The sequence below is a fragment of the Hyposmocoma kahamanoa genome, unplaced genomic scaffold, assembly GCF_003589595.1.
Source record: "Hyposmocoma kahamanoa isolate Upper Pololo Valley unplaced genomic scaffold, ASM358959v1 86, whole genome shotgun sequence".
NCBI lineage: Eukaryota > Metazoa > Arthropoda > Insecta > Lepidoptera > Cosmopterigidae > Hyposmocoma > Hyposmocoma kahamanoa.
Genome location: NW_020654289.1, coordinates 5,201,726 through 5,220,899, shown reverse-complemented (window position 1 = coordinate 5,220,899; position 19,174 = coordinate 5,201,726). Strand labels below are relative to the sequence as shown.

General features: G+C 34.4%; 1 protein-coding gene and 2 non-coding genes across 3 annotated transcripts in view; 1 reads left to right on the top strand and 2 right to left on the bottom strand.

The window, feature by feature from the left end:
• Window positions 1–19,174, top strand: part of LOC113234677 (neuroendocrine convertase 1-like) — a 38,673-nt gene that overhangs the window by 10,559 nt on the left and 8,940 nt on the right. The window contains exons 2-4 of the mRNA XM_026470109.1: window positions 9,509–9,610; window positions 11,495–11,692; window positions 12,243–12,389. Coding sequence (XP_026325894.1) covers window positions 9,509–9,610; window positions 11,495–11,692; window positions 12,243–12,389 — 447 coding nt within the window. The remainder of the gene's footprint in view (window positions 1–9,508; window positions 9,611–11,494; window positions 11,693–12,242; window positions 12,390–19,174) is intronic.
• LOC113234965 lies at window positions 3,395–3,511 on the bottom strand. The gene has a single exon (XR_003310826.1). It is a non-coding gene; the product is annotated as a U5 spliceosomal RNA (small nuclear RNA).
• On the bottom strand, window positions 4,352–4,468 carry LOC113234964. Its single transcript, XR_003310825.1, has one exon. It is a non-coding gene; the product is annotated as a U5 spliceosomal RNA (small nuclear RNA).

The window sequence follows — 19,174 nt, the reverse complement described above, 5'->3', positions numbered from 1 at the left end:
CAACTTATGCCTCGAGGTGACGGGTGCAGTGACAGGGCCCCCATTAATTTAAAACATTAATTTAAATAAACTAAAACAGAAAATCTCTTATTATTATAATAAACTAGTTCACCAGAAACTACGGTAGAGCACTATAGTGAGAATATTCGTTTGGTTGCTAGTTCTACTATCCGTTTACAGATGGTGCTGACTTTTAAAACTTAAGCCATTTAACTAAGAATAGGGTTTTTCAATGAGGACATAATAACTCGCGGTACAGGATTTCCCTAGTTCGGGGCTATGAGTGTAAAAAAACTTTGTGTATTAATTAAACAGAATAATAGCTATATCGAACCGAAATTTATTCCAGGTGCAGTGCACATGTTACATTTAAGAATGGAATTCGATCTCGTCCATATGACCCCGCTGCGAGCACGTTTTCGGCGTTCAATTCTTTGTAGTCAATTTTCCTTCACATATCGGGCGAAATGTTGGCAATTTCGCGTTTGACATTGTTTCTGAGCTCATTTAACATCGTTGGCTTGTTAACACACACCAACGGCTAAACGTAACCCCATAAAAAGCAATCCAACAGCGTTAGATCGCATGAGCGAGGTTACACGATTATCGACCTTTAATTCAATAGATCGCTTGTTTGACTAACTGCAAACGTCCTCGGGGTAGTTATATGAACGAGATAGAATTCCATTCTTAAATGTAACATGTGTACTGCACTTGGAATATTTTTCAGCTCAATAACTCAATTATTCTGTGTTTTATTGAAATACAAAACTGTTATTTCCTTATTGAAAAACCCATTACTAAAAATCTACAGAATCATCAGTTATGTTTTATTCTGGCTACATGGACGTGGCAACACTATAGGTGCAGCTTAGTATAATTTGTGGAGGTTGAAGAACAGTAGTAACAAAATCACGCCGTCTCAAATAGAAATTATATTAAGCGCCCTTTGTTTCTTATGTATCAGCTATAAAAATGAAAAAATAACTGTCTTGAATATTTTTTATTATTGTGTTAATGTTAATAAAGAACTTAATTTAAATTAAAATAAATTAAATTTTTTGAACTTAATCAAAATATAGTGACTGCCAAAACGCGTAGCTATAAGTATGTACATCTACCTTTGAAACAGTCTCGAAAGTCTCGTTTTTTCTGGGATTTTCGAGACCGCACCGAGTCTCCATATTTTGAGACGCGGAAAAGCAGCGAAATTGAAAACCCTAAATAATACCAACAATTAACGCCTACATCTTACGCGTGTCCCGCGCAAAAATGAACCTTGCATTGACGTAAACACTATAAATCCCCCACTTACCTAATGCACCCTCTAATCACTGTCAAATAAGCGCTAATGTCTGTAGGAGCCTTAATAACGACCGACGTGCACCCACGCTAAAGAAAAATCACTTTGTTTTCTATTTTCTCTCGTTTAGCAATTTACTTCCAACCGAGCGACTTTAGACAGGATAATTTAATACAATTTCCAAGAGATATGCAAATTAAAAACAAAATCAACGAAAGATGAACGTTTAAAGATTCAATGCATATTCGTCAGTTACAAAAATAAACATCAAACTCGAAAATATTACAAAAAAAATATAACATTGCCTTATTATTTCGTTGCGTTGGTGGTTAAAATTGTCCGTGGTTTGTCTATACACTAATTAGCTATCCAAAATTTAAATTATTCGAACACAGTCTTCTATATTTTCCAAATCATCGGTTCGTTCACAAAAATCAGTCCACATTCATAAAATCAATTTTATTTATGTATTTTGCTCTGATAAAACGAAACTAAATTACAGGGATTAATTACAAGACTGGTTTTAAAAATAATTTGGTTCGCTGGAAGTAAATTGGTAATTTCATGAGCGTTACAAAGGAACTTCGCAAAAGTTATCAATAAGAAATGAAGTTACAATTAAATTACCTTTTCTTCTTATTTAGGTACGAGTGTAATAACATCAAACTAAAAAATGTAAATACTTATTTTTCACTTTCCCCATACTTTTTTTTGACGTTCAATTTTCACCTTTTTGTTGTGACACGTAGACTATTATAATATTTTAAGTCTAACATCATTTCAATAATAAATTCCGGCCAACTTTCAGGTTTATTCGCTCCTTTCCAAAGAAGCACGAAGGTAAGATCGTTCTACCTTCTTTGTTGTATGACTGAAACAGGTTTCAAGCTGAAATTTTCAGGCGGCGCTAACAGTAGTTTCAGCGTCGTTAGTACCAGGCGGTTATGTGTTCGAGGAAGTGTTTTTCAGCGAACTACAGCTACAGGCGTCGATCTATTTCTGTTGTAGGGCGGAGCGAACGTAGCGCTCTCACTCTCTCCCACGTGGTGCCGACCGACCGGTATCACACCGAATGAAAACACTTGTTGATTGATAAGCTTGCACATAAATGAGTTTCGTGAAAATGATTCATAGCGATTTGTTTCTGAGTTCCACTAAGGCTGGGGTTTAGTCAATGAAAATATTGTTTAATAACTTTTTAAACAAAATTTTCATTAAAAGTAAAACACAATTGCTTGCACATCGAATATAACCCCTTGTTCTTAAATTCTACTGCGCCGCACACCCTGTAAGGACTTTTTGTATAGGACGCCAGTGTTCTGTGAGTGTTTATCATGTAGGCTATCTCTGTTTGTACTAGAGAGTGAATTATTTCAAAATGAAAACTAAGCTCTCAACAATCTTCTAAACAAGAGAGTAAGAACGTGCTAATACTTTTTAGTAAATAACATTGCATAATTAGAAATAAAAACAAAATAGTAGCCTTGAGTAATGCGACGAGATATCATGCTTTCTCACACGCGCACTCTACAAGAAACTAGCGGTGGGTGGTAAATAACGTCACGATGAAAAAACCACGGTGATCAGCCGTCAAATAGTATCACCGTGACTTTTTACGAAGGAACGACACATTCCAAAATCACATAGGTCGTACCTCTGCTGGTTCGACCGTCACTCACATTACGAGATATGAAGTATTTTACAAGCAAAATCATGCGCGATCTCCGTCCTATAGAGACTGGCGACTGCGCTATTCATTGTTGCTCGCTTTTATTTTAAAATTCTAATTATGAACCAAGAATAGAAGAAATAATTAGATCAGCGTAAATTCTGTGCTAATATTGTAAATACCGAGAAGATAATTTTGCAAAGTTGATCCAAAATAATAAACACATCGCATGGTCTTATAATTGAACAATGCGACAGTCTCAGGCCCTGTAAAATTGCGAAAAGGGTCATGTGGATCAACTTTTCAAATAGAATTAAACATTACTTCCAAATAAGTAATAATACATTATTTTATTTATAACGCCTATTAGAAAGTAGCCGCTTGCTAGAAAGGACTCTCTTTCATAGAAATAAGGCAATATAAGCCCCGCGTTAGCAGGACATCAAAAAATTATTACAGACTCATTTGAGTGTTCCCCTCCACGGAAATCTTTAGTAAAAGGCGAAAGATTTATGCGTTTTGAAGGGAAACCAGAGTTAGAAAACTTACAATTCGCGACCCTTATATATTAGCCAGTGTAACAAAACGATAGCGCGTTTTAACTCGATCCGAACGCCATCTAGCGGTGTTCTTATGTAACTAATATTTTAGTACAACGTACATTAGCAGCTTCACCATTGATACGACAGTGCTATATGGAAGTGTGTAATAGATAACAAAACTATGTCAAGGTATTTATATTGACCATGAGAGATGTGATGACTTTGTTAATTTGTTTCAATATCATCTAAAATATTTTTTTAGGTTCGACGTTACTAGTGACGATCTTTAAGGTAAGCCTATAAATAGGTCAAATATTTCATCATGACTGCCAGTTGTACTAGCAGATGCAGTCAGAGTATAGTTCGTAAACTGACGTTCAAACATTGAATAAAATAAACATTTTTGGATACTATTAAAAGCTATTAAGTTCATCAAACCATTTACCGGTTCTAAAACTTAAGAATTCCGTATAGGTACTAATGATTATTAGAATCACGTAATTGACTCTTGACGCACTAAACGAAAGAACTAAACCAAATTAAATTAGAAAACTTCATTTTTTTAATTTGTATGGAATCGAACTCGGAAACCTCTTGTCTAGGATCGTAAGCCCAGCTGCGTGCATCATATCATGACCACTGTAAAAAATAGTAGGCCAGATAGATAATAAAACAATGGTGTATTATGGATTAATTTAGTACTTTTGGTATTCGTAATATTCATAATTCATTAGTTGGTATAATTACATTGGATCGCCGAATTGACTTGTTCGTCCCGTCGCAATAGAACTCTATTGAAGTCTAGTAGTAATAATTCTAGACGACCTCAAACTAATAAGCCCCGCGTTAGCGAGGCATCAAAAAATTATTACAGACTCATTTGAGTGTTCCCCTCCACGGAAATCTTTAGTAAAAGGCGAAAGATTTATGCGTTTTGAAGGGAAACCAGAGTTAACAAAGTTTGAAGTTCGCGACCCTTATATAGTAGCCAGCGTAACAAAACGATAGCGCGTTTCAACTCGATCCCAATGCCATCTAGCGGCGTTGGTGTGTAATTAAACATTAAATTTCTGTAATTTGTTGAGTTGTTGCTTATAAAACAGTGTAAGACAGACTATTTCTTCATATTCTCAAATGTTTATTAAGGAGGTGTCAAACATTTATTAGCAAACTATATTCTGTATTAAATAATAAGACTCCTCTCGTCAATTGCATTACACGTGTAGCAAGCGTCATAATAGGGTTGAATTTAAATCGTGTCAAGCATGACGTACTTCTAGAACAATTCTAGTTTTAGGGCTACGGCATTAATTAATTTTTTTAAGACAGCAACGGTATGGCGTTGCCGTGTTCAACGGTGTACAGAACGATTAATATTTATGTCATACTACTGACAAAAACTGATCCTTCGTTCCCACTAGTTCTATTGAGTAGTTTCTATTATAGAACTACTGAGACTTTTTAATTTTATTTTCTCAAGGTTAAAATTTTTTATTATTTTTTAAATTTCAATTGGTAAGTTTACAATGTTTGATATATTTTTTAAATTCTTTTTATTTTAATTTGTCAAGTTTACATTAAGTATTATATGTATATATATATAAGTATAAGTTATATATATTCTTCAACCATACATTGAGGATAAAATCATTTTCAGGATAAAAATAGAACAAAGTCAATATAACTAATGGGAAATGATTTTTCCCGCTAGTCCGCTAGAAAAAGTCCCAGTAGTTCTACAATAAAACTACTCAATAGAACTATTGGTAACGATGGAATCTGATTGCACGTAACAAAATATCATCATTATCATAAATTAACATAATTATTGATTATATAATAGGTTATATATATTAATAGGTTTGTATATATATTGATAGGTTGGTTAATAATAATAGGTTTTAAAAATTATTTTATTTTAACAACAAGAATTTTTATTAAATTAATTTAATTATTCACACCTAAATATCTATTAACGCTTCAAAGTTAAGGCGTTAGGCGTTGTTCGGGAAAGGTTTGATGCAAACATGTGTGTAACATTATTACCTGTCTTGTTTTAAATAGAGTTCATCATGAGACTCTATGGAATAACTCACGTATTGAAGTCGAATTTTTTTTCTCGACATGTTTCGAACCAGTTTGTAGACTTTTAGAATGGGATTCCGCGGCGTTTCACCTTTTTTTAACAATACTAATTTAACGACTCTTATAGGGACTTTTTGTTAAAACTCACACGGAGCTGTAGGTTATTGTTGCTATTCATAATTGTGAAGATACTAATAAATGTATGCAATATCGTTTTATACTTTTCGCAAATGCATGGTCTAGTAACTCCATGGATTGCTATTGCCATTTACCTAGAAAAGCAGCAGTATAGTGAAAGAGTTCGTCCAGGACGTACTGCCACTTCTATTTCTGCCGCCAAGCAATAATGTGAGCACTACTGCGTTCCGGCCTCCGCCTTTGAAGGGTAAGGGTGCTGGGGAAATACAGGCACATAGGACTTGTCAACTTTATGTCTCAGGGTGACAAGTGCAGTGGCAGTCCCCGTCATGTATTTGTAATATAAAGCTCTGCAAGTGTTATGAGTAGGCGTGTGTCGGCTACCATCAGGTGTAGTTGTTCGTCCCGTCACTTGATGTCATAAAATGAAGTCAGATTAGCATTACGAATTTTTGAATTCAGAGAATGTTTTCTTATTAAGAACGGCATGTCTTTTCAGGGTTCTGCTGTTTCAAACAATACACACACATGTTCCAAACAATATCTACAGCCTACAGCTTTGCGTATCAACAAATAGAACATCCGTCACCCTTCCGTGCATCCGTTTCCGACCACCCGTGCGCATCCAATCTCACCCCAATCTCCCGACACATATGTGCCGCGATCTCCTCTCGCCGTCTGGACTCCTGGTACATATGTGACTGCGGAAACTCACATGGTGCCACGGGCGTGACATGTGGGACATTTTGCAGATGTTTGTGATCCCTTTCGTGATATGTAAACACAAACGAGAAGAGTCGTGTGGCTAATTCGAGACTTAACCTTTCAGGCTAAGGGATACCGAAAATGTATAATATATATACATACATTACACATATATGTATATATTCATATATTCATTATTGTGCATGTGACAGGATTACTTTTATTTTGTTTGGTTTAATGTTGGTATAAAATAGGTATTTTACAATTTCTTTATTTGGAACGAAACCTATTTTTGTAGTTATACTATTTAATAATGTTTTATTTCCACACTAAAAATAACTGGGGTTCACTTATTTTTGTAACCCTAGATCCCTAGCCCTAGATAAATGTATCCAGCAAACGAAGAAGTGTATGTAAACTAAACAGAATAACTAAACGACTATATACTATAATAAGTTAACAGTACTATAACTTCACACATAAACACATATGAAGGGGGCGTGGCCGCAAGCGAGTATGTGTGTGATGTACAGTCATATTGGCAAAGCACTTATGAGTCTCGTTGCGTGTTATGTCGCCCTGGTAGAAACGTGTGTTAGCGACATCACATGACGACCTCCATTTCATGTGACACAGCTGACATGACATCACTGCGAGTTAAACAAACGTTCGAGGAGATAGGAGTTAAATTTTTTTAAGTTGCTGTTTTAGAAATAGAACCGCAGTTCTTGTATAATATACTATTAATATACATAATTAATAACATTATTGCACTTTCGTAAATTAAGGATAATACGTATTTATTATTTACCTATGTAAAAAGGTCTTTCAACAGAGATATTTGATTGATATTTGAAAAAAACTGCTTCTTTTCCAAAGGACACCATATTACATACAGTGCTAAGAGCATATTCTAGCTTGACTCATTGAACTTTGAGCTTTTCTTATCGTGAAAGGAATAGAGTTAAATTTAAATTTTTTGTGTCAAGAATGACGTGCTCTTGACCTACATAATAATGCTTTGTAGTTAGTTTAGTAGCAGTAGAGCTCCCTGTGAAAGAGTTAGTCTGTCACCTTACATATTTCTGCCGCCAAGCAGTAATGTGAGCATTACTGCTTTCCAGTTTGGAAGGGTAAGGGTGTGGCGAAATTAAAGCACATGGGATTTATCAACTTACGTCTCAGGATGACGGGCGCAGTGGTAGTGCCCCTAAGATCTTTGTGATTTACACCCGGCTCATATACACCAGGTGCATGCATGTTCGTCCCGTCACTTGGTATTATAAAAAAAAGTACAGTTAAAGAAGATAACGATAAACACGGTCTTCTTACCTAAGTGTTTACCCTTAATTTATCAATTGTAGAAGGTCATTTTACAAACCCTCTCTCTGAGGTTGCAATCTCAACCGCCCAAGTTGCCTAGGGCGCCGCCTACATCCCATTGTTTCAATCGTCCTCTACCAGGGTTCGACGAACTTGCAGGAGATGATAGAGAGTGCAGTTGGGGTGCCAAGGAAAGGGGTGATTTTGCAAGTGTGTGACATGTATAACATAAGGGATTTGACTTTGGATACTGTTCTTGTTTGCTTTCATGTTACTATTAAAATTAACTTTGACTAGAATTTGAATTTTTCTAAGTTCCTGAAACTATTTACACTTTACACAGTTATGATTAATAAATTTAACTGTTTAAACATTTAGTTCCAATGAGTTCTTCGTTGACCTATAATTATAACAGGTCACCGTTGGACCTTTATCACACAACGTTTACTACAATGCCTATGATTTATTTAATACTTTATTGTACAGGAAAAATACAACAAGTCACAAAGAATACAAGCGAAATTAAAAACAAAAGTTTCTGCTTATTTCTAATACAAATTTCTTCCTGCAGACCTAAATACAGGACACTATAACTAAAAGAACGGGCATATGTGCACAACAAAACAAGGAAAAAAAATAAAAATAATACAATAATATTTTTTTATAAATAAATAACGCACACACTCAACATAGCCCCGCACTAGGAAAACCCTGTGTCGCGGGTGCCATGGACACAAACATAGACAACCACAAATTACACCCAAACTCACGAGAGAAATAATTGTAAGCCATACAACTATTTCTCACGGCCCGGGAATCGAACCTGGGACCTCTGCGTGGCAGTCCGGCATAGTAAATTTTATTTATTTTTATTAAATTGTTATAAATTATATAAATACATATTTTATAATATAATACCTAAGATATGGATAGAATAGTAGATAAATAATGCTCTATAACTCTCACTTTAAAAATAGCTAACGATTTACTTTCGTGATTTGTGTAGGGATTATAGTGACGAATGCAGCTGAGAGGAAAACAAATGGGGCGTATCTATTATTTTGTAATCCATATTCACGTGACATTGTACAGCAATTTAACATTGGAACGTCACTATTTTTGGTGTCTATAAATAAATCGTGCACACATGCAAGCATGAAACGAACACTTTTGCACAAAGATAGTGATTATTATACGATTACATTGAATTTTTTGTTCTTAACATTTTGAAATAGTTCAAACAAAAGCAGCAATATGCTACAAATGCGGATTTTAAGCGAAGGTGAAATGTGAGGAAGAGAGACGAGTAGTCGTTTATTGTATCGACTATTCGAATATAATAGAGTTTACTTTTTTTGTAACCTAACTGTGTTTTGAGGGAACGCCTAGAATAAATAATTTGGTATAGTTATCGTAATATGGAATTTATTGTTTGAATCATGTAATAAACAACAAATTAAAGGTTTCGTCAATGAAACATAGTTACTTATTATTTGCTAATGTTCATATTTATTCCAAACACTTTACGTCTTATTACGTAGGTACTACTTGGTCTAAATTTTACGCTATTTATCTACTTCAGGCGAACATAATGCATGATATTTTGACAGTTTTTTAATACGTTCCTCAATAATAAGTATAAAATAATATCGACCGCAGCAAGTCTAAATTCGACTCTAAACGATTTATAATAAGATAGTCAATTCAATAGTCATATCATTTGAAAATTATCTTTGTCCCCAGGTACTCGGTTTTCCGAACGTTTATGTGTTTACAAAATACGGTCACAGCAAACAACGGCGCACCCCTAGTACGCACACAGCGACACTCATCAAAGATCGAAGGGTGAGTAGAGTTACATAGGGGAAACTTTGCACACGTCCATCCATTTATGCGAGCCTGGTATCTGCAAAGGAGAATACACGTGGTGTCCTCCACCGTCCGCGAGAGCAATTTTGTTTGCCCTCGTTTTATTTTTTCCACGTAGTAGTTACTTTTCTTTATCGCGTAGTACAGTTAACGTGTGTTGTTTTCGTCGCTATTCTGATGCCGGGTACTTAGTGTTATTTCCGTGTAGAAGGAGATCCGCCAAAATGACCCCAGGCCCGGCGCCAAAATAATGTAACTCAGTTTTTAGAGTAAAAATAGCCATAATATTATATAGTTTCGGTATTGCTAAATTCACGTGCTAACACAGTTTTTTTGCCTGTTGAATTTTCATAGGCGCTTTATGAAAAATTCTATTTATTAGAGAAGCGTCGTCCTTTTTAGTTCATTAACATTGTAATAAATAATTATGGCATATAAGCATGTATATCAATCATATTATTATTATTATTATTATTAAATGAAACTCAACTCACTACAGAAGAGGCCAACAAATCACGACTAATAACCATGTGTCGTTGGGTTGTAGAAACTGTGAATGGCAAGTTTAAAAATAGCTTTAAAATCTTCCGCAACAGAATGTTTAACAATACCTTAACGAAAACATTCACAGATTTCAAAATAGCAGCGGCTTTGATAAACTGCTTTCAGGAGCCTTACGAAGACAGTAGATTTACTGATGATTTTATTGCATCAATAAACCGCAACATACATAAAACAAATCTGTTGGCCGCGTATGTTTTAGAAAACAATTTGAACAGGCAAAGATCATCATTTACTAGACTGGATGCAAACAATCCAGAAGTATCAGATTTTCCGGAGCTGACGTACGAAGATCTGATAAAATTCGCTATAGGCACATATCACCTCAAAATAGCACGTTCGTACTGCAGCGAACACACGAAGAGAACTGGCGTATATGAAATCGAGGTTTACAGACACTCAGAACAAATAAATATAATAAATAATCGAGTTATAAGGTCACAGTCGCATACAAACAACGTACTGATTCGCTGCAGAATTAATTCACGTCATGTCAGATCAAACACTTATTATACCTATTTGTTATTTAATACTGCGGTTTTTGGAATCGAGGCAGTGAAAGAACATTACTGTTCCTGTTATCACGGGAACAGAACACTGGGAAGTTGCGCCCATGTAATAAGCGTCATGTACTATTTGGGTTGGGCTAGACACAATGAACGTGATTTAGACCACCCAGCTCTAGGCTTAGATTTTGTATTAGTTGATTTAGAAAACTAAGTCCATCAAACATATATTCTGTCGAGAAAATGAAAATATATATTATTTTATAACCATACTAAGTGTTTTATTTTACACATAGTTTCGAACATCTAATTTATTTTTTCATAGTTCACAGTACAGTACATACATGCTTATATGCCATAATGACTAATTACAAGATTAATGAACTAAAAATGACGACGTTTCTCTAAAAAATATAATTTTACAAAGAGCCCCTATTAAAATTCAACGGGCAAAAAGACAATGTTAGCATGTGAATTTAGCAATACCGAAACTATATAATATTTTTGCTATTTTTACTCTAAAAATTGAGTTACATTATTTTGGCGCCGGGCCTGGGGTAATTTTGTATGGGATTTGGCGGATCTCCTTTACGGAAATAGTTTAAAGCGGTGCCGGTGTATATGTACGTACATACATCTACTAAATACAGTACATACGACAAACAATATAATTTAAAAATTACTTTCTAATAATTCAATTAAAACAAAGAAAAATCTCATTTTTGTAAATTAAAATCAGGAAAGAGTAAACATGTTTATTTTTATCCTAATAAGAAATTATCCACATTTACAGGTAAGATGGGCAGAACAACTTTTTGAGAAAACTCGTGTAAAACGACACTTTATATCAGACGTAGACAAAGACCTACACAGGGTGAAAAGAGTAGAAGAGTTTAATTTAACATCTTCAGAAACTGCAGAAGTTAAGAAATTCAAAGTACTCGGGAAACCTCCCTTCAATGATGAGTTGTGGGATCACGAGTGGTATCTGGTAAGATGAATCTTTTTAGCCACATTTTCTTTTAGTTGCAGTTTTGAGTTTCTGCTGTACATCGAGACAGAAGAAACGGCTTGTCTAATTATAAGACTTAGCAATGTTGCTCTCAGATGATGTGTAAGACCATATGATACATGTAGAAGAGAAAACACGATACCAAGTGATAAAACACGGTGCGGTGGTGAACAGCTAAAGACATTCATACTGACAAAATTCTTCGTTGAATATTGTACGGTATGTCATGGTCATAGCGTTTTCCAATGTCAGTTAAAAACAGTCAGCCTCAGTCTAAACAGACTTTCTTACGACGAGAAAATACCAACGCATCACAAAGACATAAATTACAAGTATCATTTACATTAAGCTAGAGGATATCCACTTTATCCACACTATATATTATATTATATATTGTGTTCAAACTAAAAACAGCCGCTCGTCATACTCCAATGACCATAATGTTAATGGGACGAACCGTATATTGAAGGTAATATTATTAAGTCATAACAAACTAGCTGTATAACTAACTAAGTTAGACTTTTTACAGCAAGATACTCGTACGTCGAATCATCTACCCCGTCTGGATCTGAACGTTTTACCCGCCTACGCCATGGGCTACAATGGCGATGGTGTGCGCGTGTCTGTACTCGACGACGGCATCGAGCACAACCACACCGACTTGCGCGATAACTACGTGAGTTTTATGATCGCCTGGTAGTTTTGAGGCGCAACGAGTAAAAGTCGGCTTGAGTGAGAGTGTTGAGGCAAGTTGGGCGTTATGGGGAAAAAGAGATGTAAAACGAACAGTAAGATGTAGTGAATTAAGGAGTAGGTTTCTTATATATCCTTGTTTTAATAAATAATAAGTAAAGGTGACAGTCAAATTACGAATACAATTAATTAATTAGGGTTTTGTTATTATGTATACTAACATAAAGTATCATAAGAATATATTATATTCTAAAAAAAGATAAATATTAAAAAATACTAATCCCAAAATATGTTTTGGTGGTAGAAATGCATGAAACAAACATCTTTTTCTTTTTTCGTCTAAATAAGTATAAATAAAATATATGTATAACAAACCTACAAATATTGCAAAGGCTGTCCTTTGTCCTTACCTATTATAAATTTAATATACACTTGGGCCGGCCGGCAGGTGCATTGTTGGTGTAAGATGCTTGTTCACATCGATACAAACTTTCTTGCATTTCATGATTCCCTGGTATTAGTGAGGTATCACTTAGCCCATTGGATTGGATGTCGTTCGTAAAAACGGGATTGGTTGGTTTACAATTAAAAACATTCACCAGTGAGTGTCGGATGTACATACAAACGGGGTTACATAAGATTGAGCTCCTATTGGGCCTCGAATTCTATGTGTTCTGCTTCACGCAATCAAATTTGTGATTTTGTAGTATGACGTATAGTTTGTAGGTATGATTTTTAGATAATTTGTCTACATTAAACAGAACTATTATGTAGACAAAAAGAAAAAATAAAGAAAGCGTGATGTCAGTCGGCCATTCACGTTACCGAAGTAGTCGGACAGTCTTTTGAAATTACTGGAAAAGCCATACGTATAAATTTTTGAAAAAGTGTTGTTAAATTTAGTGAGAAATATAACTTTTGAATAGCAAACATATTAATGACGTCATCATGGCCTTCCGCTAACTAAAACGCGGCTAAGTGACAATATTTTATTGAGTTCAGTTTTAGAATAATGAAATTGTTTATTGATATTTGATAATGATATTTGATGAATGAGCTTTGCATCGTATCCGATAAGTGGAACACGTTAACTAAATTTAACTGTTTTTCAAAGATAATTTTGTGTTCTATCTTTTTCTATTTTAAACGGACTTTTGACCATTTGTCACTTAGCCGCGTTAGTGGACGGCAGCATTATATTCTGCGTGGTATGTTGTATTTGACTCATATTTGGTGAAAACGGTGTTGTCACTTTACGAATTTCAATGGCGCTTTTTGAGTCATTTTTTAAAACCCTTTTTTCCTTTGGTTTTAAGGTCTTAAACGTACAAATAAGTTCAAGCAATGTCAATAATTATAACATCACAAAAATATTTAAGTTAAATACAACAAAAAAATCGATATTTTAGGTCACACGAATGAGATTGCAGTAAAACGAATGATTTTCTCATAAACATAAATGAGAAAGACGGCATGGTAATGAGAAATTATTATTACAACACACATTTTATTGTTCACAAAATTAACACGTAAGAACAACTATTTTAATATAACTTCTTGTATAAAAATCCTTCTCATCCGTGTAAGACCATCTATCTATCTATATGTAAATAATAAATAAATCTAAATAATTAATAATTTTGTTAATGTCATATAAACTTTGTTGTACATACATCAATATTCATCATCACCACCATCAACATCATCATCATGACCACCATTATCATCAGCATCAGGATGAAGAAGAAAATTGTTTGCGTCATTTATATAGCATCCGGTTTATTAAATAAAAATACGTAGTTTGCAAATATTTTTATTACACATGTATGTATGTACACTACATATTTTTATTTAATAAACCAGATGCTATATAAATGATTTTTTCTTCATCCTGTAAAATTGTCAAAAATGAGATAGTACCGGTTGCTATTCACTAGGAAAACAATAACATGATTTGTATAGTAAAATTGAAACCTAATCAGAATTGTATGCATTTTTCTGATGTAGTTGCATGCAAAAATGTTTTTTTGCATATTTGCAAAACATTGCGTAAAATCATTACTACTTTAGCGCCTATAAACAAAGGGTTAGTAAAGGCAACAGACAGAGCGAAGCGAAAAAGAGAAAGCGAAAAACTGAGGCGAGTAAAAAAAAGTTCTACAATATTTTAATTGCTTTACAGGTTTAACCTTACCTTTTAGCATCTTTAGAATCCAAGTTATTTTCCAAATATCATTTTCACTGATAAGTTTTCATATTGACTTAAATATATTTATTTAAGTTATCCATCATGATCAAACAAACATTTAGTACGGTAATACACGTCCGATTTCGTGTCTGATGGTCGGATCCGACTATCGGATCGGATTCACTCAATACACGTCCGATAGGCGTCCGATTCTTTCGTCAGACTTTTTCTGAACTAACTGTAGTGTTGCCAATTTATGGGGAATTCCCTAAGTACATGGAATTTCAATTCAACAACTCGTTTGGGGATTTTGTTTGCATTTCGCTATGTGGGGAAATTGCCCTCGCATTCTAGAATTCAAGGCCGTGCCCGAGACGTGGACGGGGCGTGCAAGTTTGCATTGTATTGTAAGCGTAACAATAATAATATAATAAATACTAAGAATGAATAAATATTATTACATATGGGAAATATGACCTTTGCCCCCCCCCCCTAAATTTATAACCTTGATTTTTGGGGATTTTGAATAATTTGCATTGGCAACGCTACAAATCGGAGAGAAGAATCGGACGTGTATTTCGTCTCTCCGCAAGAGTATAAAGAGCGCGCTTTCCGACAATCGCATCGGTAATAAAATCGGACGCTATTTTCGACTCGGACGCCATTGCCACGTCGATCGTCGGCCAAAGTTAATTTCGTTCGCATTATGCGATCCTAGTAACACTGGTGAAGTTTAGCAAACCGACGACGTTAATGAGACCCAAGTCCAGTCGTCAGTCAGTCATTTCGTCGCTTTGAGCTTATTTTTCGATTTTAAAAAGTGACAATTATATTATTCATTATTATTCATTATTATTTTGCATACCTAGGAGACGCCATCATACATGAGATATTTAGACGGATAAAATCTGATACCACACTGATACTATTGTATTTATTAAATTATATTATTATTTATTAAAATATGTACATATGTAGTATTTCGAATATTTTTATTTACATTGATATCATCAGCGTTTAAAATCAGATCACAGGTAGATTTTCACTGGTTAACAAAAACATCGCAATTTTTCTGAAAAGGTTTATAATAAATCTGTTAAGCACCGTTAAAATTTGTCAAACAAAAAAACTGGTATTAGGTTGAGCGTTACGTGATGGTTAGTTACGTGCATGCATGCTATTTTGTGTCCGGTGTCTGCTTCTTACGCCTTTACTAAGTGATACCCCACTAATACCAGGGAACAATGAGACCCAAGAAAGGTTGTTTACAATTTTAAATGTTCGAAAGGACTCCAGTAAGCTAATATATTAAAATAAAATAAATAATATAGTGAAATTATTGCAAGAAAAAGTTATTGAATTACGTAATGGAATAAATAGTAGTAACAAATAAAGTTAATATTCCAACATAACGGAAACGTAAAATACAATTTAATGGAAAGAAAATAAGAATAATATACATGTATCGCAATGATAAAAGTAACAAATAAAAATGGAAAGTTCAACAACAACTCAATTTTTTTTTTACTAATTTAATAAATGAAAGGAAGGAAGCTCCGTCGCTTCAAAATTTGTGTCGTTTAACCACGGAAATATCCACTATCCTCCTACATTATACCAGGCTTGCATAGCACTCGTGTAGATAATAAGCGCCTTTAGTAGAATCAAACGTATGACATATACAGCTGATTATACGATTTATGTGCATGTGATTCAAGAATCAAGAGAACCTCGAGTTACAAATAAAAGAGATCCATTGATTTAAATTCATTCTCAGATGATTTTGTATTCAATGAATGACAAAGCACGTATAACCAACCTACTTGGTGTCTGTAGTGTCTATTGTATTATTGCGAGATTTTAAGAAGGGAGCCTGGTAAATTTGAAGAATGTGTTGCAAATCGACCATGCACCGAAATAAGGCTTCCTTTCTATAATTTTTCTTACATTTTACTATCTATTTTTATTTATTTTAGTATCACATTTTCACATTTTGATGATAATTTCCTTTTCTTTTTTAGATATAACGTTAGTGTCGTTAAGGATAAAAAAATACTACTGGAATAATATGATTTCATAAATTGAAACATTTTCATCTTGTGTTCGTTTATAATGCTTTATTTCAGAAATCGAAAAAATAAAAGAATCATAATCTACCTACCAGTTACTTCCGCCATCCTAGTAACATCCTCCAACCTAGTAACAAAAAACCTTCCAATAGGTGGTGTAATTATTTATTAATTTTGTTTCCTGTGCTAACAACTACATAAACACACTACCAACCGACACAAGCATGCTTTGCACATTTATTGGTTAACTCACACACGAATCTGCAGTCCCCTCCCACAATTTTACTTACGTCACGTGAGGTGATGCAATTTTATGTGAGCCTGGTGAATTGGACGAACATCACGCGTCCTGGCGCCTGATTAGGCACTAATGACAGAGTCATTTCGAACTCGATTTTAGTTATTTTTAGAACTTTTAGATGGTAATTGAAATAAATGTAGCCGAACAGAGGTCTTTGTTCTTTACAACGACTATTTTTAACCAATAAAAAAGCTTCATTAGTCATAGACAAGTTCGAATTGTTAAAACAAACATGCGCTGCGGTAACGTAATGTAATGAGTTTGCCAAATTTTGCCATTTCGGTAGCTTTAATATGAGGAGCAACCCTAGAGCTTTTTCTAGTGTAAATGTAACTCTGTATGATCTGATTTCTTAATAATTTTACTTACGAACCGAACATCTTCACGGCACTTTCAAAAGCACTTTATTTGTTTAATTATTTGTATTCAGGTTACAAAGACCCATAAGTACATACATTAAAGACTATACAAACAAATAAAACACATAAGGCTAATTATTATTTACACGTATTGACTGCGACGTGTGACGCAACGTGGGTGTTCGATAGTCGGCCTCGGAAACGTCGGTACATGACACCCTTCGGCCAAAACTCATCCTTCATGAAGGTCGACAGATGTTGATTTGGTACTCACCACAAGTGAATTAAAATTTACATTGGGGCGGGATCACCCAACTGCTCGACCCTCAAAGTAGCATTGGCTTTCACCCGTATATACTCTACAATATCGGCAGAGTTTGTGGAGTATTAAGCCGTGACACGTGTAAGCTTTTTACTTGGATTTTCACTTTTGTGTTCGTGAGATCTTCTCTCCTTCTGTTTTTGTCCCAAATCTTCGAAAGGTTTTCGGGCCCTTTTCGTCATCGTGCCAACTGATAATGAGGATTCTGGAGGAATGAAATCTTCTAACTATTACTCATCAAGAATAAGGCCATATATTACAATAATTCTTTCCGGAAAACAGGCGTTTTTGGATGTATCCAATCTGAATCCTGACTCCGAAATGAGATTCTTTGGATCTCATTTCGGAGCGCTCCAGAAAATTTATTATTTATTTGAAAGTTATTGTTTATTTATAGGAATTCTCTATAAATTTTAAGTTTCATTCGATACTTGTTGAACTGTACAGGAAAGTAAGTAATTTCCTTAAGAAATACTCAGGAAAAATTTCAATATACAGTTTCAATATACATTTTCAATATGTACAGACAGACACTCCTTTAACATCTCGCGTACTTTTAGGGATCATTTTATAAAGTTTGTTAATACGTAAGTTTCTTTATTACGTACAATTACAATATTATTTACTCTACTTTTGTTTTATTTTAATTGAAGTCGTCATTTTTTTTACAATTTTTTTAACAAAAACGTTATCAATAAATAGCATTAAAAATTGTCATTACCATATGTGAGCATGCTGACGAACGCTCGTCCGTAACGAGAAGGCAAATAAATAAATTATTTAGAGCAAACCGACCACAGTAATGACGAGCGATCGTCATTCTCGTTCATGAACGGATGGATGGATTGGTTGGTTGATTTTGGTTTCCAATTCGAAAAATTGTGGAACGTCTGTCGTTCACCTTGAGTGCGCATACATCTACAAATAAAACTGTACTTGTAACAAATCTTTAATACACTTTTATTACACAAACATAGATACGTTTTTTTTAAAACAAACGATTCTTTTAGCAGAATCATATAAGTTTGTTTTACTCCATCACGCTTATGTATTCTTGGTATTTTCGAAGTGCATGGTTGGAATTTGTTGAAGCAAAAAGACGCATCTGAAACGGCCTATGCTGGTTTAAAGTTTTACCTCGACAAGCACAACATTGTGTGTTAAGTTATTAATGAATTAATAAGTAAGTAAATTTTGCCTACAGCGAAATCTACCCAAACATTTAGCTAATAATTAATGACTTCGGCCTATTTCCGAAATCTGTAATAGAAATAAAGATGAAAAAATGGGTAAGAAATCCTTAAATTTTATCAAAATGAAAATGAAAGTGAGTGAGATGAATTATTGTGCATTCTATGTCACAATAAGTAAAAATTCCAGCTGTTCCACCGTGTCGTTTATTCGGAAATTCACAATATCGATGACTAGAAAATGAATGTATTTAATAAAAAAGTGAACGTTAGTCGCTTCTAATGGCGCACACTATCTACGATGTTATGTGAGCCTGGTAAAATGTTGGAGGATGGTGG